The sequence below is a fragment of the Typopeltis vanoorti genome, chromosome 6 (assembly GCF_054136105.1).
Source record: "Typopeltis vanoorti isolate ZY-2024b chromosome 6, IOZ_Tvanoo_1.0, whole genome shotgun sequence".
Classification (NCBI taxonomy): Eukaryota; Metazoa; Arthropoda; class Arachnida; order Uropygi; family Thelyphonidae; genus Typopeltis; species Typopeltis vanoorti.
This window is the reverse complement of record NC_143554.1, coordinates 88,482,454-88,505,469: the sequence shown is the minus strand read 5'-3', so window position 1 is coordinate 88,505,469 and position 23,016 is coordinate 88,482,454. Positions and strand designations below refer to the sequence as shown.

Sequence of the window (23,016 nt, the reverse complement as noted above, 5' to 3'; positions counted from 1 at the left end):
TGGTGTTAGTAATGACTAGTCTGTGTCCTAGGCAAAAGTCCAGTAAATACTTACCATTATTATTAGCTTTGCCCTTTTCTCCAAATTTTCCTAAAATGTTCCTATACACCTGTTGAGATTCATTCCCTACTCTGCTGTTCAAATCTTTAACAATGACCACTTTTTCCATTTTCTTTATGTCAGTTGCCTGTTCTAATGACTCAAAAAATTCCTCCACTTCTTCCTTAGAAATTCATGAATAAGTTTCATTGTTAAAATTTTTCCTATCTAACTTCCTATCCACAATTTTCCTCCAAATCAGTCTGTTACCTGTCAAGACTCCAACATTATCAGATCTTATATTTCTATCTTCTAAGTCAGGGATCAGCAACCTGCATCGGGCCCAAATGTGCACTTTTGGCGGCCCATAAAAGGTTGACCATACTTACATGGCATGTGTCCGGTGTGTTGAATTATTTAAATAATACATTTTATAATATGAATAATAAATTAAAAAGAATTTTATACCTATACTTCATGATATTGCCCGTGCTACAAATCTTGTTGAGTTTCATAAAATCAACAAGATCAATTTTCATAAAATAGCATCAAAATGCAATTATGTTTGAACCCTTTCAATGTCGACATTGATGATGTACCAAACCAACCACAGATGGAAGTTTTTGGAATTACAACACAATGAAACATTAAAGAACGCATTTTTGTCAGAAAATATCCAAAAATTTGAGCAATTCTTACAAAAAAAATGTGAAGTATTAATCAGTTTTGCAAAGAAGATGATAATCACATTGGGTACATTTGCGAATAAGCATTTTCTGCCATGAGTTTTAGAAAAAATAAATTTTCTTTTCGACTGACCGACGAACATTTGCATGCTTCGATTCGAATTTGTACCTCAGCTTATAAAGTGGATATAGACAATTTGGCTAAGGGAAAACAATCACAAAAGTCACATTAAGTAGAGAGATACACACATATTGTGATGCATAAACTATATTACTTTGTTTATGTGATAATTTTTCATTCAGTTTCATATCTCATAAATAATAAAAATTGACAACTTAAGTATTTTTTTCACTCACTATTTTCTCGTAAACACTTGCTGCCTGATTATTAAAAAATAAAAGTTGAATGTGGCCTGTGAGTCTGAAAAGGTTGCCGACCCCTATTCTAATTCATTCTTTACAGTATCAACACCCGTCTTCGCCTTCCTCTAGGTCTTTTTCCTGCCAACCTGGCAGAGAACACTTGTTTTGCTAACCTTTCTTCTCCCATTTAAGTGAACATACCACCTGAGATTAGCTCTGCTAATGCATTCCCGAATGCTGACAATGTCAAGTTCTTTCCTAATATCATTGTTTTTAACATGATATTGCCATTGATACCATCCATTCATGCCCCTAAATCTTTCTCAGGACTCTCTTATATGAGTCTCTAGTTTTCGGCCGTGTTTTTCTTCTGAACCAACTCTCAGATCCACAAGTTAAAATTGGTTTGAACACTGTCTTGTATACAGCTAATTTAGTGTTCCGAATAATTTCTCTCTCATTCCATATAAATTTATTCAATTGAATTCCCACCATACCAGTGAGTGGGAATTCAATACCATATCTATTTCAACAGCTATTCAATTTAGTCAGGGAATCTTGCAGATTTGTAGTGGATTTATTTAGAAGTATAACATCATCCGTATAAAGCAAAGAGCTGAGATTAACATCTCCAATTTTGATACCAGGTTTAATACCAATTTCCTACATAATGTGATCCATATAGATAATGAATAACAGAGGGAATAATGTACATCCTTTTCTCACACCAGATTTAACATTAAACCATCTTCCTGTACTTCCTTCAATTCTAACTGCTGACTTACAACTCAATAAAGACTAAGTATTGCTTGATATAATGTCCCACTGACCCCATATATAATTGTAGCGTTTTGAATAACTCCTCTTTTGGCAGCTTGTCATATGACTTTTCCAGATCTACAAAACTTAAATACAGATCTTTGTTATATTCCCATGATTTCTCAACTATTTGTCGTAAAGTGAAAATCTGATCCTGACAACCTCTATTTGGCCTGAAACCAGCTTGTTCTTAACCAAGCTTTTCTTCCACAATTCTTCTCAACCATTTCTCAAGTATACTTGCATAAATCTTACCAGGAACACTGAGTAGAAAAATACCCATGTAATTCTCGCACTGTTTTATTTCCCTTTTTATATATGGGTACTATGAGAGAGCTCTACTCGAATCATCTGAAATTCGTCCTTCTGAACTATGCAATGCAGCCACTGTAAGACTTTTATACCTCCATACTTGAGCATTTCTGGTCGAATATTATCTACTACGGCAGCCTTTCCATATTTCAGGCTCTTGATGGCTTTTTCCATTTCAAGTATGGATTTTTCTATGTTCTTACAATGTCTTCCCATGACTTATGTTTAGTTAGTTTTACATTTGTCTCTGTATTCTCTAAGAGCACAAGCTGACTTATTTGCCAGGAACTTTTGATATGCTTTCTTCTTTTCTTTCAGTGCCTCTTTAACTTCCTGTGTCCACAACGGAGTTCTGAATTTTCTCTCCTTGCAGGCGGCCTCACCACATGCCTCTCTGGCTGAATCAATCAGGGTTTTCTTGAAGGCTTGCCACTGAATCTCCAAGGTTTGGCTCCTATTCTCAAACTCTTTCATTTTTTGTTACATGATCTCTGTGTAATTTAGTATATAGGTCATATCTGAGAGCTGCTCAACTTTTATTCCCTTTAAAATTTTCTTACATGTTATTCTTTTCAATATGAAATTCAATTTTATTCTGTTCAAGAATAAATGGTGATCACTTCCAATTTCAAATCCTCTCTATACTCTGGTGTCCTGCACCAGGGAGAAAACATCACTATCAACAATAACATAGTCAATGAGACTTTCCTTATTCCTTGCCTCTTCTCTCCATGTGAATTTGCGCACATTTTTATGTTGGAAAATGATGTTAGTAATAACCAGTCATGTCCTGAGCAGAAATCCAACAGGTATTTGCCATTATTATTAGCTTCTCTTTTCTCCAAATTTTCCCAAAATATTTTTGTATGTCTCACAATCATTTCCTACTCTGCTATTTAGATCCCCAACAAGGACCAACTTTTCCTTTTTCATTGTGTCAGTTGCTTTTTCTAAAGCCTCAAAAAATTCCTCCACTTCTACCTTAGTAGAACCTTCTGTGGGACCATAGGCACAAATAAGTCTCACTGTCCAGTTCCCCATTCTCATATTTGCCCACATCACTCTACTTGAGACTGCCTGCAATTCAAGAAGATTAGTCTCGTATTTAGTGATTACTATGGCTACTCCTTCTTTTCCTTGACTGTCATTGCCTGAATATAACATTTTGTATTTATTGCTCAGAAAGATCTCACTGGTTTTTGCCTTTTTTGTTTCAGTCACCCATATTATGTCAATCTGGTATTTATCCAATTCCTCAGCTAGCTCCATTTCTTTGCCATTCAGGCTAATTATATTGAGTTGGGGGTGCGTTTTAGGATTTGTTCCAGTAACTGACATTTCACTGTTTGCCCTGGCAAAAACAATGGGGGATCCTCTTGTTTAATCGGACAACACCCCAGCAGGCATGAAATTCTGTCATGTTGTACTATCATTCTTTTTGACTTTTGTCTCAGTAATACCTATTATGTTCCATGTCGTACTTTTTCAATTCTTCTGCAAGTTTGATTTTCTTTCCATTAATACTCCTTATATTGATGGCTCCTATATTCGGTTCTTCTGATACTGGGTTTATTCTTCTTCTAGATGTTGAGTTGGAGTTTGCTCCAGTAGCTGACATTTCACTGTTCACCCTGGTTCTCGACAAAAACAATGGGGGGACCTTGTTTAACTGGGTGACAACCCAGCATGGAATCTCATGTTGTAACATCATATGAGAATGGGGAACTGGACATTGAGACTTATTTGTGCTTATGGTCGCACAGAAGGTTCTACTAAGGCAGAAGTGAATTTTTTGAGGTGCTTTAGAGAAAGCAATTGACACAATGAAAAAGGAAAAGTTGGTCCTTGTTGGAAGTCCAAAATCAAGAGTCCATCCTTGTTTGTTCAGTACCCAGTAGATACCTATTAACAGGATGCACCACGTGAAGGTGAGGATTGGACATTAGGTAAGAGGCCACAGTTGGGTCTCCACATTCCTGAAAGGGGTCTCCTTCCAGTTATTTGGCTTTGATCCTTACACAACAGCTACAGTATTCAGCACTAAATACAAGGATAATCTTCTTGAATGGCAGGCAATATCAAGTAAAGTGATATGGACACATATCAGAAGGGGAAGTTGAATAATGCGACTAATTTGTGCCTGTGGTACCATAAAAGGTGCTGCTAAGGAGGAAGTTGAGGAATTTTTTAAGGCATTAGAAAAGATAGCTGACAAAGAGGAGGGGAAAAATTGATCCTTGTTGGAGATCTAAACAGGAGAGTAAGAAATTATTACTATGTTTTCAGAAAACAGCAAAGCTAATTAATGATCACTACTTGCTGTATTTGGACTATTCATTATGGACTAGTTATTACTAACACCACAATCCAACATAAAGATATGCACAAATTCATATAGAGAGAAGACAGAAGAAATAAAGTCTCATCATTAAGTTACTTGAGTTATATCTTTTATGCTGATTCAGGACACAACTGCATGCAAAGAATATGAAACAGGTAGTGATCCCCATTTAGTTTTGAGCAGGATAAAACTGAATTTCACACTGAAAAGTGTGTAAGAATGTTTAAAAAAAAAAGGATCGAAGTTGAGCAGCTTTCAGAGGCAAACTGTAGACTCAAATGCACAAATATTATAAAAAACAAACAAACAATAATAAAAGCTTGAAAACAAGAACCAAACGCTGGAAATTCAATGGCAGACCACGAAGAAAACATTGATTCAGCAAGAGGCATGTAGTGAAGTTACCTGAAAGGATAGAAAAATCAAAACTCCAAGGTGAGTCAAGAAATTAAAGAAGCAGTCAATCAATCAGCTTGCACTCTGAGAGACTACAGAGAAAATGTAAGGAAGTATTGTACAAAACTAGCTAAACAAAGCCATAGGAAAACTTTGGTAAAAATTACAGAAAATAAATACAAGGAATGTGGCAAAATATTTTGGATGTTATTGAAAAAGTTTAGAAATGGAAGAAAGAATACAGTAAAAGGAATCAGACATGATAAAGGTGATATGAAAACTGAAGATAATAATATCTTAGTTGTCTGAAGTAATTTTTTTATGCAACTGCCACCCATGAAAAGTTTTTCTGTTAAACTTATGGTATACAATTATATCATGCAGAGGGCAAGGATTTGTTTCTACTTTTTATTAATTTTTTACTTAGTCTAGAACCCTGCTCTAGACTCCAAACATGGAATTTTTTCCAAGCCACTTCAGGCCTCCAATAAGTTGGCAGTGGTCTCACACATGATACAATAAAGATCATTCATGCCCATAGTGGGATTTGAATCCACATCTAGCCAGACTGAGAGATAATGGTGTAGAAAACATTCAAGAGAAATGCAATCAGTATACATCAATAATTAAGGTGAAAAAAGCCATCAAAATCCTGCTGGAGTAGATGATATTTAACCAGAAATGCTCAAATGTGGAGGTAAGTTTTACAGTGGCCACACTGCCTAATTCAGAAGGTAAGTCAGAGGGTTGAATTTCTGGAGTAAAGCTCTAACAATACTCATCTATAAAAAGAAAAATAAAACAATGTGAGAATTACAAAGGAATTATTTATGTAAGCCATACATGAGAAAATGTTAAGAAAAAAAATGTTGCTAACAGCAGTTTTCTGAGTGTTTCAATATTTTCTTATTGAAACATCATGCAGACATGATTAGTTGATGAAAGACTAGAATCCACAGATTCAAGATCTGATTAGGTGAAAAATTAGGTTAATAATGAGCAATGACCAAGATCTAGGTGGGATTGATGGAATGCTTTAAAAGACTAAAATATAAATCTGACAATACTGAAGAAAATAATTTGGAAGAAAACTGACAGAAAGCTAGTAATACTTGAAATTATCCGGAGTGTACAGTACCATATCACCTCCTAAGATTACATACCAGTAATTAATAATGAAACTACTGGAGAATGGACAGTGTATGAAGAGTGATTTACCTATTACTCTATAACAGAATCCAGTGAATTCTGTTATACTGCCCACATTAACATGTAGCACCCAAATTTTGTTCTCAACAAAACTAACTTTGGGAATGCCCAAGAGCAGTGGAATGAATTACATATTTTATTTAAAAATTATGCAGGCAGACCACTAAAATTGTTAATGCTATAAAGAGCCAAACAGCTGATGTATACTTGGGTTAGTCACATATTAAGATGAAACAGACTGATTAAAATAATACGGAAAATATTTCGCACCCATTGTCTTGCATTACATATAAGAATCAATACTTTCATCATTTGTACAATCTCTAGTATATACTTTTGATTTTTCTGAATAAAAAAACTTTATTGAGAATTCAATAAATTAGAAAACCGATATAAAAATTAAGGGATGATTACTTACGTGTTAGCAATTGTTTGTACAGATGGTGTTCCCTCAAATACAATAACACGATCAGCAAGATAAGTTGCCATAATAAAGTCATGCTCGACAACAAACCCTGTCTTCTTTGCATGTAAAATGAAACGCTTGATCACTTTGGCTGCAACTAAACGCTGCTCAGAATCTAGATAAGCCGATGGTTCATCAATAAGGTACACATCAGCTGGCTTTCCTAAGCAAAGCGCAAGGGCTACTCTTTGTAGTTCTCCTCCAGATAAATTTTGCACCTTGTTTGGATAAAAGTTTAAATGAAAATTTAATTTACTCATAAACTGTAATTTTATAGAAAAAAATTAAGAGCAAATCATAAGCACACATGGCTAACATCAACAAAAAACTTTGCCAAACATATCGAAATGCCATACCTCCTGATCCATAATATTATCTATTTGCAAAGGCTTCATAACATCTGCAACAAACTGCGGATGAATATAAGCATCTCTAATCTTCTCGTGTAACAGTTGTCTCACTGTTCCTTGAGATTTAGGTGATATCTTCTGTGGCTTATAGCTGATATTTAAAGAAGGCACATCATCTATGGAAATAAAAAACATAACACTTACTGACAAAAAAAAAAAAAAAGCAGGTTCTTTTCTTTGCTGTTAAACTGAAATGGTTTCTTTTTAGCTTAGCATGGCTGAACACAGACTACTAAGATTTATTTATAAAAATTAATGAAATGATATTATATAAAGTGCAACAGTAAAGTTTATAAGATCCAATTAGCAGTCAGGATTGACTAGCCTGGTTGAACTAGTAGTTAGTATACCTGCTCTCTAACCAAAAGACTTTTTTTGGGGGGGGGGGGTGAATTCTGTCATGGTATAGATTTCATTCTCCTAAACACCTGAATGTCTTAAGAAGTTCCATGTTTGATCTCGAGTAGGGTTTCTGGATCATGTAAAAAAATAAAAACCCTTAGCCTACCCATAGTACTAATGTGTTATAGGTTATTTACAACCTTTTATGGGGAAGCACATAAAAAATTAAGATATAATACATGAATATTGAATGGAATTTGATATAAAGTAGCTACACCACACCATGCTTATCGTTATTTGCTGCTAATGAACTTATGATGCATAACATTCTCTCCTCATACCACAGTCGCCCTGTGGTATGGCTTACTTATATACACCGTAGTTCATAGTTCTGGTGAACCAAGCAAGTACAGTGGTGCCTTGCAATTCGACACTAATCGGTCGGTGAACTAATGTCGAATTGCGGGACAATATTTCCCATATGGAAAATAGATTAATTCGTTGTCAGACCCCAATCCCACCCGCCTAACTGGGGAGTGGGAGAGAAATACACCATATTATTTACTTTACGTATTTTACTATTGTATAACACTAAATTACAAAATACACTATTGTGTGCACAATACATACAATCTATTGAGCCTTAGATGTTGGAAGGGAGTCTTCTTTATTCTGTTCTACCTCTTCTCGTCTCCTCTTTGCTTGAATAGGGATGAGGAACTGGTCAAGGGTGAACTGTCTCTCACTCTTTTTCAAGATGGTTTTGAAGTAATGCAATGATGGGGTTGTTGTTGAACAAGTCTGTCATTCTACTCACATCAGCAGTATTGGGGTGGCATTCCAAACAAACAGACTGCACCTTCTCCCAATGGAATAAAACTTCTTTGACAGCTATTGGCATTGGCCCTTTTCCCCTGCCATCCTCTTCTTCAGGTGAAATTCCTCTTTCTCTATCCTTTGTTTGCTATTCGCTGAGCGCTCTGAGTTCTTCCAGGGTCAGTTCGTCATCGTGATCCTCCACAAGCTCTTCTATCAGCCTCATCAACCTCTTCTATGCTGAGATTCTCTGACGTCGAAATGATCTCTCGCATGGTTGCAGCTGCTTGGTCTGAACTGTCGTCATCCTGAGAAAAATTAAGAATAAGCTCTTCCACGATGCATGAAGGGTTCTGTGTTACTCCATCGCGGGCAGTTTTAATAAAGGAAATGGTGGAGAATGTCGAACTCTGTCTTCCAGAAGTCCTTCAGTGTCTTGTCAGAAGAGTGAGTCACGTCGAAAAGCCATGAAAACAAAGCCTTGGTGTAAAGTTTTTTAAACATGCAATCACTTCTTGATCCATGGGTTGGATCAGCGACATCGTGTTTGGAGGCAAGAACTGGACTTTGATGAAGTCAAAGTCAATTTCAAGAATGTCCTCTAAGTTTTGAGGGTGGGAACTAGCATTGTCAAGGATCACCAGTGCTTTCAAAGGCAAAATTGTTGTCAGTGAGGAACTTCTTCCGCTCAGGGCAAACACCTCAAAATCCAATCTTTGAAAACTTGCTGGTCAGGCTTTTGCATTAGATTTCCACATCACTGGCAGTTTGGCCTTAATGATTTTCTCCCCAAAGCACCGAGGATTTTCTGAGTGGTAGACCAGAAGCAGCTTCAGTTTAAAGTCTCTGCTTGCATTTGCTGCCAATAACAAGGTAAGCCTATGCCTATTTTTCATAGGTTTATGTCTTGGGAGCTTCACTTCTTGCGTGATGCAAGTTCGATTTGGCAAGCGCTTCCAAAATAACCCAGTTTTATCCCCATTAAAAATCTGCTGTAGCAGGTAGACTTCCTTCCTGATTAAATCTCCAAATTTTTTCACAAACTTTTCTGCAGCCTCTTTATCTGCACTAGCAGCTTCCCCCTGTCTGAGAACAGTATGGATGCCTGTTCTACCTTGGAATCTGTGAAACCAGCCTTAACTTGGTTTGAATTCCTGTTTGATCTGAGGAACATCCTGGAGTTTTCTTCTGCAATTCTTCAAAAATTAATCTACCCTTCTCACAGATCATAAACCATTGCTTGAGTTAATGGATCTCCCTTCATCTGTCTTTCTCGAATCCAAGTGATAAGCAGCTTTTCCACCCCTTCATTGATTGAAGATCTATTCTTGTCAGAAATCTTCATTGCACCAGCCATACTTCTGAGCTACATCTGTAATTGTTCTACCTTTCTGACTTTATCTACAATTTCTTTCTTCTTCTCTTATGCTCACCCAAGTGTGCTTCTTTCCTGAATGATTCCTCTGTTCACTTCTCTTTGGACTCATTCTTAAATTTCACTCAAAAAAAAATAACTGCAGATGCACAAAATTTTTACTTTCTGAAAAATGCAGAATTGAAAATTAGCACAAACACAAGCAAAAACCAATGCAGCCCAACAAGAAATGACAAATAACAAATGACATTGCACAATTCCATGCACACGCATGTGCCGGCCCGTGAAATTCAACTGTTGAATTGCGAGGCACCACTGTACTGTCATCACAAAAACATACTTTCCCTAGTTGGTAGAAAACCTAACTCTAGGTAATAGGAAACTTCTGTTGTCCACTGAAGCACTACCAACTTACTTAATGGAAGTTTGAAGTAGATGTTGACAAGAGTAATCTTCAGTTTTTATCTCTCCCCTTTTACACAGGAGTGCAGATGGCATGCCAAGCACATTGAAGCTAAAGCTACTCAAACTTTCTCCACTACAGCAGTTTTACATGGTTGCTAGGTAATAACACAGGATCAAACCTAATAAGTAAATTATACTTTTGTTTTTATCCTTTACCTAAGTGGAAGTAAACAAGTTTGCATATGAAGTGTCTCTCTACCATGCAGGCAAGTGACTGTAAATCGCCAGTATTCCTACGGGATATTGGTAGATGGAATTTTATGGAGGATGGCAGGAGGGCATTCATGGAAGTCAAGAATAAATTCAGTCAAGAAGGAAGTAGGAGCTAGATTCTTCTCTCATGATGGTGTGTGTGCGTATGTGTGATTGGACTGGATTGCCATTGGAAGTGGTAAGTGCAGGTACTGCAAATTCAAGAAAAGGTATGACAGCTAGTGTGGGTGATATGTAGTAACTCCCTCAATGAGTTGGGGACTACCTATCTCACTGTTATAACAAAGTCACTTACTATAATAAACTACTGGAACGTTCCAACCAAAACCTCACAATATTATGCTAAAAGAAATTTGCTTCAGAGGTCTCTCTTAATAATTTATTTTCTGATTCCAGAACTGGAACTTAATGATAAAGCATTATGAGGCGTCCCAATTAGCTAGCAAACAATCCTGTAATTTGATGATGGTGACAGATGGGGAAGGGGACCAAGTATAGTGGTGTATACATATAAAAGAGACTGTGTTCTCTGTATAGAAGAAAAGTTTGTGAGTTTTCACTCTTTCACTGTATGTCTATCCTACTTTGAAATTCTAGTCTGTTCTCCATAATCATCAATTACAGTATTATTATCAATAAAAAAAAATTAAAAAAAAAATCACCAATTAAAATTCAAAATGTTCCATGATACATAAGGATATGAAAAGGGTTGGATGTTTACTGTGGTCATTCTGATCCTGAAGTACTGTTTTCACAAAGGCGACAGAACTTCAGACCTATCTTGACCGAAGTTGTCACAGTTTTTGCCATTTGCTTTATAACTTAAGCGATTATAGACAACATTATCCACTGTCCTACCTTTTGAAATCAGCGATCGTATTCAAACAGGTTTTGCATATTTACGATCCGTTAAAATGTTGCGTTTCTAATTTGAAGTATTCAAGAAAATACTTTGATTTCCTGATATGACAATAGAGCTACTCCTACTAGATATTCGATATTGCAAAATTACTAACAAAACTCTGTTCCGGCAACATTTGCAGCTTCTTTCCAAAATTTTCATCGCCACTCCTGAAATACTGATTGGTCGACAGTTGTATACATCAGTCTTTGCACCACCTTTGTGCAATGGGAACTCAAATTATATAGCCTGGTCAAAGGAAATAGCCAGTTCAGTTGAACACTCTTTTAGCACCTGTGCTGATATCCCATCAATCCCTATTGTTGAATTCTTATTCAGTTTATGCAGCAGCACTCTAATACTACTTCTTCACACAATTCAGTGTCTTCATTCAGTGAAGAGGTTCATTGAGTTAAGTCAGTGAACTACACCAGGTTGATAGCTTTTAACAAAATGGGCACTCGTTAGTTGAGCAACCTCTTCTGCATCTGTCACCCTCACACCATCTGCATTTAGAAGAGTTATTCTTCCATTCATTCTTTCTTTTACTTACAGCATATCAAGAGAATTCTTGTGGGTTGTCTTTAGCACACAGAGCCAGTTTCTTTTCATATTCAGATTTTGCTTTCTGTACAACAGTTGTGATTATTCTAGCCTGCTGCTTATAATTTTCATAACAGACATCATCCTTATGCATACAGTATTCTTTCCACATCATCCTTTTCTTGCGAATCTCTTGCTTAATAAGATTACATATCCATTTGACTCCTACTCTATTTACTCTTCGAACTCTCGGGACACAGTCTGATATCACATCATTTAAATATTTATTTTTTAAATGCTCCCTATGCACTAATGACATTTTTCCCATCCATCAACCATTCCACTGAACTCAGTATATTCCTCAGTTGGTCATAATTTCCTGCTTTGTAGTTCAGAATGTAACCTTTCCTGAACAGAACATTCATAAACTTAGTCACTTTCCAAGTGAGTACTGCATGATCCCTGTGACTAACCGGAGGCAGAATAGTTACATCTTTAACTGAAATGCCCTCTGGCACTATAATCAAATCTAACACTCTTTGACCTCAAGTTCCTTCTATCACATGCTGCTTGAGGAAGTTGTCCCACAATAGCTCAATAAATGCATTTTCATCCTTCTCATGAGATTCTACTGCTACCCAATCAATATTTGGATAATTAAAGTCTCCCATTATGATTACTCTTTTCGCACTCATTGAAATGCATCACTATTTGGTGATGCATTTCTTCATCACTAGCAACAGATCCACTAGGTCTGTAACAACACCAAAGTAATTGATCTTGTTAGATTCCACCTCACACCAGATGACATCAAACTCACTGCCACATGAAATACTGTTAGTAGTAGTACTACAATCATAGGTCTCGACTCTAACTGGATTCAGTCACCTGATATCATTAGCAGCATTCTCCCCCCCCCCCCTCTCTATCCTTCCTAAAAATAGTGTACCCTTTACACTCGATACCGGTTAGCATGTCTGATTCTAAGCTCTCACTAATGCCTACAATCTCAGGTCCGAACATATTAAGGAAACAAACTCCACTCCTTGCATTTGTGTACAGACAATAATCTACCTGCATGTTCTTTTGTATACTCTTGTCTGCAGTCTGCATGACACAGTTGGACAACTTGTAGATTTCTATTCTTCTCTAGTGCCTTAGACAAGTAGAAATCTTTGCACATGTTTGATGAATTCGAACCGGATGAACACAAAGTCAAAATCGTTCTCCCCTCATCAACATTTCCATGACAAAGCCCATTCCCATCATTAACGCAGTTATATAACATTGTCACTCTTACATTCAATCTTACGCTCACCATTCCTCCCTTTATAATTTAGTTTCCCTGACTCTCTGTGTTAGGTTTCATACCAGTTATTACTTTTTCTAGACTCCTTATACTTTGGTATCAAGAGTCTAGAAAAAGTATGGAGGCATAAAGGTTTTGCAGTGGCTACCATGCATAATTCAGAGAGCTTGGTCAGAAAGTCAACGTCCCAATGATTGGAGTAGAGCTCTCATAGTACCATCTACAAAAAGGGGAATAAAACTGAATGTAAGAATTAGGGAGGAATTTCTCTTCTAAGTGTTCCAGGTAGAATTTATACAAGCATACTTGAAAAGAGGTTGAGAAAGATTGTGGAAGAGAAGCTTCGAGAACAAGCCAGATTCAGGCCAAATAGAGGTTGTCAAAATGAGATTTTCACTTAACAAACAGTTGAGAAATTGTGGGAATATGAGAAGGATATGTACTTAAGTTTAGAAGTATGAAGACTGTGTTGCTCTGTATAATGTTCCATCCATCCTATTTAATTGTAATTTGAAAAAGGCATACGACAAGGTGCCCAGAGAAAGGATTTTCAAATTACAATTATATGGGATGGATGGAACATTATACAGAGCAACACAGTCTATATTTAAGTTGTCAGTCAGCAGTTTGAATTGAAGGTAAGACAAGGATGCACATTATGAAAGAAAGTGACATCAAGCCTGATATTAAAATTAGAGATGTCAAACTTAGCTCTTTGCTTTATTCAGATGATGTTGCACTCCTAAACACATCTAGTGCAAGTCTCCAGGATTCACTAACTTGAATTGAATAAACTGAATAACAGCTGTAACAAATTTGGCATGAAAATCAGCAATAAAAAGACCATATCTATGAAAAGAGGCAGGAGAATTGAAAACTTTGCATTCTGAATGGAGAGTCTATAGAACAAATAAAATATTTCAGCTATTTAGGCACAGTTTTTAGTGAAGATGGCAGGTTAAATCTGGAAATAGGTAACAGAATAAGCAAAGCTCGTATGGTGTGTAGCCAGCTAAATAAATTTATATGGAATAAGAGAGAAATCAGCCAAAACACCAAACTAGCTGTATACAAGACAGTGTTCAAACCAGTTTGAAGTTATGAATCTGAGAGTTGGGTTAGAAATAAAGCTTTTGATCAAAGACTAGAGGATTATGATATGAGGATTCTGAGAAAAATTAGTGGAGTGAGCAGGGCATTAATTCTAGTTCTAATAAAGTCTACACACTCATATCCTGTTAGTAATCTGGTACCATCCCAAATCCACTGATGTTGAGGGGGCACCTTGTAAGATTCACAAAGAGAAGCACCATCAATAGAGCCATGAAGTAGAGATGCCCATCTCTTATGCTCTGCCAATGTTTTCACTCTGTAAGCCCTGGTACTGGGTCCAACCTCTAATAGATCTGTAATCATCTTGAATAACAGAACTATGGAAAGCCTCCCTGCAGATGGGCAAAGAGGAAGCTTCAAGCTTTGCTAACAGGACGAAACACAGTCGTGGAATCAACCAATAGAGAGATGGAATACCAAGCCCTCCATCCTTCACTCTAGCATGAAACACAACTGGGGGTGTCAGGGTGAAGCCAAGATCTCACTGCAGAGCGGACTGCCTTATCCATTCAGAATAGTACTGAAACATACTTTCTTTTGAGCACCAAATTGTGGTAATACCTTGGAAGTAAATAAAGAGCCTCTGCTGTGGCTTAAGAGCAGCTTTCCTCAAAAGAGTATGCCCAGCAACCAAGGCTGAAGAGACAGAAGACCTTCCTTTTGGAGTGAAGAAGATACCGAAGAATCTCCATTCTTTGATTTCTTAAATCTTGCAGACTCGCATCTCCCATATACCACTTTTAGATATCTGTCAGTCAGCCATCCTCTTATCCACTCTAATATTCTATAACCCAAACCCATATTCTGCAATTGATGCAACCGTCTACCATACTGTATTCTGTCAAAAGTCTTAGCAAAATCCAAAAGTATCATGGTGTATCCATTCCCCTTGACTAGTTCAGTGGTAACATTGTTATAGAATGCGAGCATGTTGCTAAAGCATGACTTTCCCTTAGTAAACCCATGTTGCTCATTGCAAAGTAGAGATTACTTGTCAACCCATTTCTGAATGCAAGCCCTGACCAATTTTTCTAAAATCTTCACCACCACCACTCCTGAGATATTAATTGATCAATAGTTGGATACACCAGTCTTTGAACCACCCTCGGGCAATGGAATTACAATACATTCTTTCCATTCCTGTGGAAACTTCCCTGTTCTGAGACTCATATAAACAACCTGGTCAAAGGAATAGTCAGTTCAGCTTGAACACTCTTTTAGCACATGAACTGATATCCTGTCAGTCCCTATTACTGAATTCTTATTCAGTTTGTGGAATAGCACAGAGGCAGTAGTGAGCTCGATGTCACCCACACCAGGTTGATAGCTTTTACTGCTACCCAATCAATATTTGATAGTTAATGTCTCCCATTATGATTACTCTTTTCATTCCCATCATCTCTATTTGTTCAATGCATTTCTTCATTGATAGCAACTGCGTGCGTGCTTGGGTGTGTGTGTCATAGACAGTGGCAGCTCATGGCTTGATATCGTGGAATTGCTGCAACTTTCGAATAGCAACTGATCCACCAGGTCTGTAACAACACCCCACACCATATGGCTTCAAATTCACTTTCACATGAAATACTGTTACTAATAACACAATCATCAACATTAACTGGATTCAAGTCATCCCATATCAATCCCCTCCCCTTTTTCATCTCTCCCCCTCCAAAAAAGCAATCCACCCACCCCTATAACTATATAATATATATATATTATTAAAAAAAAGGGTTTTTTCCAAATTAACTCTCCCACATTGCCACCCCCCCCCCTTTTCCAACCTAACAGCAGAAGTACGCATCTCGTGGAAAAAAGACAGCCAACAACAACGTCCAAAAAAAAGATATGTCCAAATTTTCTTCCTCTATTATTTCTGCATATATCCATCATATTCGTCTCTATAATACATCAGTAATGCCCTAAGAATTCTCGAGTAAAGAGCCAACGGCATTAAAGAAGGGGCATTCCTCCTGAAAATCTTCTAGTATGGTTTCGTCACTGCTTGGTTCATTTAACAGTCTTTCAAAGTAATTACTCCAGACAACTAAGCATATCCTTATCTTCATAAATTTAGTTTAATCCTTTATCCAAGTGTAAGCAAACAAAGTTTGTGCCTGAAGTATCTTCAGGATTGAGGTAACTTGTGGTGAAAGTGGACTAAGCTCTCATCACTTGTCTTAATATCTCCCATAATGCAAAGCACATCTCCTTGTAGACATGTATAATGCTATGCATTATGGGAAGGGCCACTACCCAGACCAGTTTCGACATTTATTGAGGTCTCGTCAGTGGGAGCCAGACCCAGAGGTGGTGATACTAAGGTGGAAGTAATGGAGAGGTCATATTTACCTATATGAGTTGCCAAAAGGTGTCTCACCTTATTATCAAATTACTCTGGATTTAGAGAAAGATGTTGTAAGTTTTTTCCCACTTGGTTAGACTATAATAAATTTAGTTTAATCCTTTGGAAAAAAACTTCCAACATCTTTCTCTAAATCCAGAGTAATTTGATAATAAGGTGAGAAACCTTTTGGCAACTCGTATAGGTAAATATGACCTCTTCATTACTTCCACCTTAGTATCACCACCTCTGGGTCTGGCTCCCACTGACGAGACCTCAATAAAGGTCGAAACCAGTCTGGGTAGTGGCCCTTCCCTTAATGCATAGCATTATACATGTCTGTCTACAAGGAGATGTGCTTTGCATTATGGGAGATACTAAGACAAGTGATGAGAGCTTAGTCCACTTTCACCACAAGTTACCTCAGTCCTGAAGATACTTCAGGCACAAACTTTGTTTGCTTACACTTGGATAAAGGATTAAACTAAACTTATTATAGTTTAACCAAGTGGGGAAAAACTTCCAATATCCTTATCTTCAGGTTTCATATCACCTTTATCATTTATCATCTTTGATTCCTTTTGCAATACTCTTTCCTCCATTTCTAAGCTTCAATAGTCTCCAGAACATTTTGCCACCTTTCCAACATTTATATCAGGAAAGGCTGCGTAAGAAGTAGTGAGAGGTAAGTGTAAAATTTGTGGTCTTAAATGGAAAGTATAGCATAAAATAAACATTTGAAAAGAAATTCTGTGGATCATCATACACACTGGCATATACAGTATGTGGTAAAAGAAATACAAAAATGAAATCTACTTACCTCCTTCATCTGGTTTTAATCTCCCTGCCATCATTCTAATAAAAGTTGTTTTACCAGTACCATTTTCTCCCAACATCACAATTATTTCTGAATCTGTGAAGGTACCTGCATCTACGCTCAATTCAAATTCACCTAGAACAAAAGATTTTCTGAAGTAAGAGATAATGCCAATAGTGGGTTCAAAGAGTAATAACTAGTAACGATAGCATCATTATAACAAGAAACTATCAATATTTTAGTGTGTACATACTTTCTTTCAAAATTATAATACTAATAATCTAAAGCCTGATTTTTAGGCACATCAACCCTGCCATGATAAAAAAAAAAGGGGAGGGGGTATCATAATAATAAAGCTTGACCAGCTATTGCCTTAAAACTGCTTCAAATTCTAAGTTCAACATAGCAAAAAGCTTTGAAGTAGTAAAGGTTCATCTAGACCAGTGGTCGGGAACCTTTTTGAACCAAAGAGCCATTCCATGAAAAAAATTAATTAAAACAAAATTTGGGGAGCTGCAACTTCAATTCGAATTTTCCTGGTAACTCAAAGTTGCAGTTAATTCAAACTTAGGTAAATTTGTTTTTAATTCAGTACTTCCAGATATCAAATACCACTTTTATGTTTATATATAAATTTTTTATATGTTCAATAAAAAAACAACATTAAGTTTAAGTTTTTAATCACAAAACATGTTTATGTAAGTATGATATTGCAAAAAAGTCAGAATTTGTATTGCAAAAAGAATTAGTCCGAACAAAAATACAATATTATGTATTTTAATAGATATTTGATTGTTTTAATTTAAAATTCACTAAATGAGACCTTTGATTTTGCATCTTCTCAGCCAATTTACTTAAATCTGGATTGTATGTTGTGCAGTTTAATAGTAATTTGGCTTTCAAACTTTCATCAGTCAATTTGTTCCTATACTTATTTTTAATGTAATTCATTGAAGAGAAAAATTGTTCACAATTGTACATTGAACCAAAAAGAGTCAAAACCTCCAAAACACCTGGTATTTAAGTAATTAGTTGGGAAAGAATTCCAACATTTAAATATAATTTCCTGTGGTGTTTCTTCCATAGTTTCCTCATTTTCTTCAATTTGTGCTACTATTTCCTGAAGTTTTTGTACCCAGATGCTTTTATTCTGAATTTCCAGAAGCTCCATTTGTAGTTTTGCAATTGATATTCCAGGAAAAGCTTCAATATCTATTAATTTTAAATTTAATCCATTATTACATCCATTAAATTTTAATTTAACAGAGATGTAATAGAAATTTCATCATCTCCTGATTTTTTAAAATCCTGAAATCTGCTTGTAAATGAATCTAAAATTACAGTAATCATTTCAGCGAATATTTTGCAATAAACTTTTTCTTGATTTAAATTCAATCTATATTTTTTTTAGATTTTCAAAATATATAAATTTTTCTTCAGTAACATCTTCGAAAAACATTCTTAATTTCTGTTCAAAGGTAAGGAATTCCTTCAGTAATTGTAAGGCTGTGTTTCCCTTCCCTTGCAACTTCAATTTTAGCTTATTAAAATGTTCTATCATATCAAGCAAAAAAACAAAACTTTTGTATTCATTTGGGATTACTGAGAAGTTCCACATGATTTACGTTATAATTTTTATCATCATCATCAAATTCCTGCCATGTACCCTCAAGGGGTGTACAGGATATGACAGTACTACATGAAAAAATTACATCATTACTAACTTCCTATCTACAATTTTCCTCCAAATCAGTCTGTTACTTGTCAAGACTCGAACATTATCAGATCATATATTTCTATTATCTAAGGCACTTTGTACCGTATCAATCCACCTATATCTTGGTCTTCCTCTAGGTCGTTTTCCTGCCAACCTGGCAGAGAACGCTTGTTTTATTGATCTTTCCTCTCCCATTCTATTTAAGTGACCATACCACCTGAGATTAGCTCTGCTAACGTATTCCTGGATGCTGACAATGTCAAGTTCTTTCCTAATATCCTCATTTTTAATATGATATTGCCATTGATGCCATCTGTTCATGCCTCTAATCTTTCTCAGGACTCTCACATCTGCGGTCTCTAGTCTTTGGTCAAGTGTTTTACTTCTGACCCAGCTCTCAGATCCATAAGTTAAAACTGGTTTGAACACTGTCTTGTATACAGCTAATTTAGTGTTACGACTAATTTCTCTCTTATTCCATATGAATTTATTCAGTTGACTTCCCACCATACCAGCTTTGCTGATTCTGTTGTCTATTTCTATATTTAATTTACCATCTTCAGTAAAAATCGTGCCTAAGTAGCTAAAATGTTTTACTTGTTCCACAGGTTCTCCATTCACAACACAGTTGACATTTTCAATGATTCTGTCTATTTTCATTGTCTTTTTATTGCTGACCTTCATACCATATCTATTACAACAGCTATTCAATTTAGTCAGAGAATCTTGCAGACTTGTAGCGGATTTATTTAGAAGTATAACATCATCCGCATAAAGCAAAGAGCTGACATTAACATCTCCAATTTTGATATCAGGTTTAATACCACTTTCCTTCATAATGTGATCCATATAGATAATGAATAACAGAGGGGATAATGTACATCCTTGTCTCACACCAGATTTAACATTAAACCATCTTCCTGTACTTCCTTCAATTCTAACTGCTGACTTACAACTCAAATAAAGACTAAGTATTGTTTGATATAATGCCACATTGACACCATATAACTGTGGCGTATTGTATAGCTTCTCTCTTGGCACCTTGTCATATGCCTTTTCCAAATCGACAAAACTTAAATACAGATCTTTGTTATATTCCCATGCTTTCTCGACTATTTGTCGTAAAGTGAAGATCTGATCCTGACAGCCTCTATTTGGCCTGAATCCAGCTTGTTCTTCACCAAGCTTTTCGTCCACAATTCTTCTCAACCGTTTCTCAAGTATACTTGCATAGATCTTGCCAGGAACACTCAGTAGGGAAATACCTCTGTAATTTTCACATTCAGTTTTATTTTCCTTTTTATATATGGGTACTATGAGAGCTCTACTCCACTCATCGGGAATTCGTCCCTCTGTCCAGGCTTTCTGAACTATGCAGTGCAGCCACTGTAAGACTCTTATACCACCATACTTCAGCATTTCTGGTCGAATATCATCTACTCCTGCTGCCTTTCCACATTTCAAGCCTTTGATGGCTTTTTCTACTTCAAGTATGGATATGTATTCCTGACTGCATGCCTGGTCAGTGCTTTTTATCACTGTGCTGTCATCACTGCTTGTTTCATTTAGCAGTTTTTCAAAGTAATTACTCCATACTTCAAGGATATCTTTTTCTCCTGTTTTCATGTCACCTTTATCATCTCTAACTTCTTTTACAGCACTCTTTCCTCCATTCCTAAGCTTCTTCAACAACCTCCAGAATATTTTGCCACCTTCTTGATATTTATTTTCTATATTCTTGCCAAAGTCCTCCCATGACTTTTGTTTAGCTAGTTTTACACACTGTTTAGCTTTCTTACATTTGTCTCTGTATTCTGTAAGAGTAAAAGCTGACTTATTTGCCAGGAACTTTTGATATGCTTTCTTCTTTTCCTTCACTGCCTCTTTAACTTCCTGTGTCCACCAGGGAGTTCTGATTTTTTTATCCTTGCACACAACCACACCACATGTCTCTCTGGCAAAATCAATCAATGTTTTCTTCAGAGTTTGCCACTGAATCTCCAAGGTTTGATTCCTGTTCTCAAACTCTTTCATTTTCTTTTCAATAATCTTTCTGTATTTTAGTCTACAGTTCACATCTGAGAGCTGCTCATTTTAACTGTCTCATCTTGTCAGTATTTATTTCCATAATGTTGCACTAATCAAAATAAAATCATATATTGTAACTTTATTAAATATTAAATTATGTAGTCAAAGTCCGATTATAGAGACTCCATATGGCCATTACGAAATATGAAGAACACTGGGCTTCTGATTTCATGTTCAATTCCAATCTTCACCTTCATGTGGTGGAATGCCCTGTTAGTAGATATCCACCAAGTACTGAACTGACCAAATTGTATACTGTATTGACTTAAATCAGAAACAAACATGATGGTACAATAAGATGAAACCTCATGCTAGCTGGGGGTCTAATGGAAATAGTGGAGTCTAAATAAGACTTCACCATTTTCATCTGGGAACGTCAGCTACTGGAATAAACATGTCAGAAGAATTGAAGATGGGTACCATCAACATAAGGCATATCAAAAAAGGAAAGTGAACTGGCGGAACTAGAAAAGTACTACATGGACATTATTAGACTAGACTCATCTGGTTTAATGAGACATGGCAAAATAACTTGATTATTAAGCATCTCATTTTGACCTATTATAAACCAGTAATCCAAAGCAAACTTAACAGTTCATCTTCCAAGAAGTCAATCTTGCCTAATAAGCTTGATATTTCTGCTAGTAGATAGCCTATTTAAATGCTTTTAAAGTAGTGATATATCAACACGCACACTAACATTTTCCTTATTGGTCATGAAGATATTTCCTCATCATAACATATCACCCAAAGAAAGTCATCCTTGAGATTTGACATTATTGGCCAGGTCAGGTCCAATCCTTAAGATTTTAACTGACCTGGGTAATAAAGTGAGTATATCTCTGCTTGGCAACCAGCTGAGAAGCTGTAGGTTCAAATTTCACTGTGGTGTTCAGTTGTGGCTACAATGACCAGAAGGCAGGTAGATGGTTTTCATTGTCCTAAATGGAGTAATGAAACTCATCTATCTGCTTGATGAAAGTTTATACCAACTTAAAGAAGACTATTTTCTAGAGCAGGATTGTTCTAGATTAGCTATGGATCTATCCTTTCACAGATGAAATTGCCATTAAAAAATAGTCCATTGGAACTCACAAGACACACTCATATACAATAATCAAAAAGAAACAAACATAAGAAAAAAAAATCACTATGAACTCACAACAAAATATAAATATCACTACCATAATGTAATATTTATATCAATTCATGAAAAAATATACTTTCGGATACACTCATATACAATAATCAAAAAGAAACAAACATAAGAAAAAAAATCGCTATGAACTCACAACAAAATAAAAATATCACTACCATAATGTAATATTTATATCAATTTATGAAAAAATATACTTTCGGTATTTAGAGGAATACTCAAAAGTATTCTCTGAATACTTTTTTAGAATTGAAAAAATATCTTGTCATTAATGTATAACTCATTCATAAAGAATATAATCAAACCTGAAGAATTAAAGCCTCTTGATTTTACACACAGAATGAAATTATTATGAATTAAAAAACATCTTACCTTCTTTTAAATTCTTTGAACCTGAAAGACAAAAGAAGGTATAAGGCTCTGAATGAATCATGAATAATTAAAGATGTGTGTATATATATATATACATACATACATACATACATACACACATGCATAGAAAGCAATAATAAATATTTGGTTGGATCTCATAAGTTCAGTTCTAAAGATTAGGATATGGTATTTTGTGCAACAGGTGAATGATAGCTGAAACTAGTAAAACATTTTATTTAGGCTATAAATATGTGAACAAATATACAATGTTAACCATAATTCTTTACGTCACTGGCACAGTGTACATCAATCAACAGAGAAAAATTGAAGACTACTATTGCAGAGTAGTAACTTCAAGATGAAATCATTGCGTAATTGTTTATTTTATCTTGTTGGCTAAGATG

The 23,016-nt window shown here is 35.9% G+C and overlaps 1 protein-coding gene across 1 annotated transcript in view; it reads right to left on the bottom strand.

Moving 5' to 3' along the window:
- Positions 1 to 23,016, bottom strand: part of pix (ATP-binding cassette sub-family E member 1 pix) — a 164,315-nt gene that overhangs the window by 16,159 nt on the left and 125,140 nt on the right. The window contains exons 12-15 of the mRNA XM_090395004.1: positions 22,613 to 22,633; positions 17,283 to 17,414; positions 6,988 to 7,157; positions 6,584 to 6,849 (exon numbers count right to left, since the gene is read on the bottom strand). Coding sequence (XP_090251130.1) covers positions 6,584 to 6,849; positions 6,988 to 7,157; positions 17,283 to 17,414; positions 22,613 to 22,633 — 589 coding nt within the window. The remainder of the gene's footprint in view (positions 1 to 6,583; positions 6,850 to 6,987; positions 7,158 to 17,282; positions 17,415 to 22,612; positions 22,634 to 23,016) is intronic.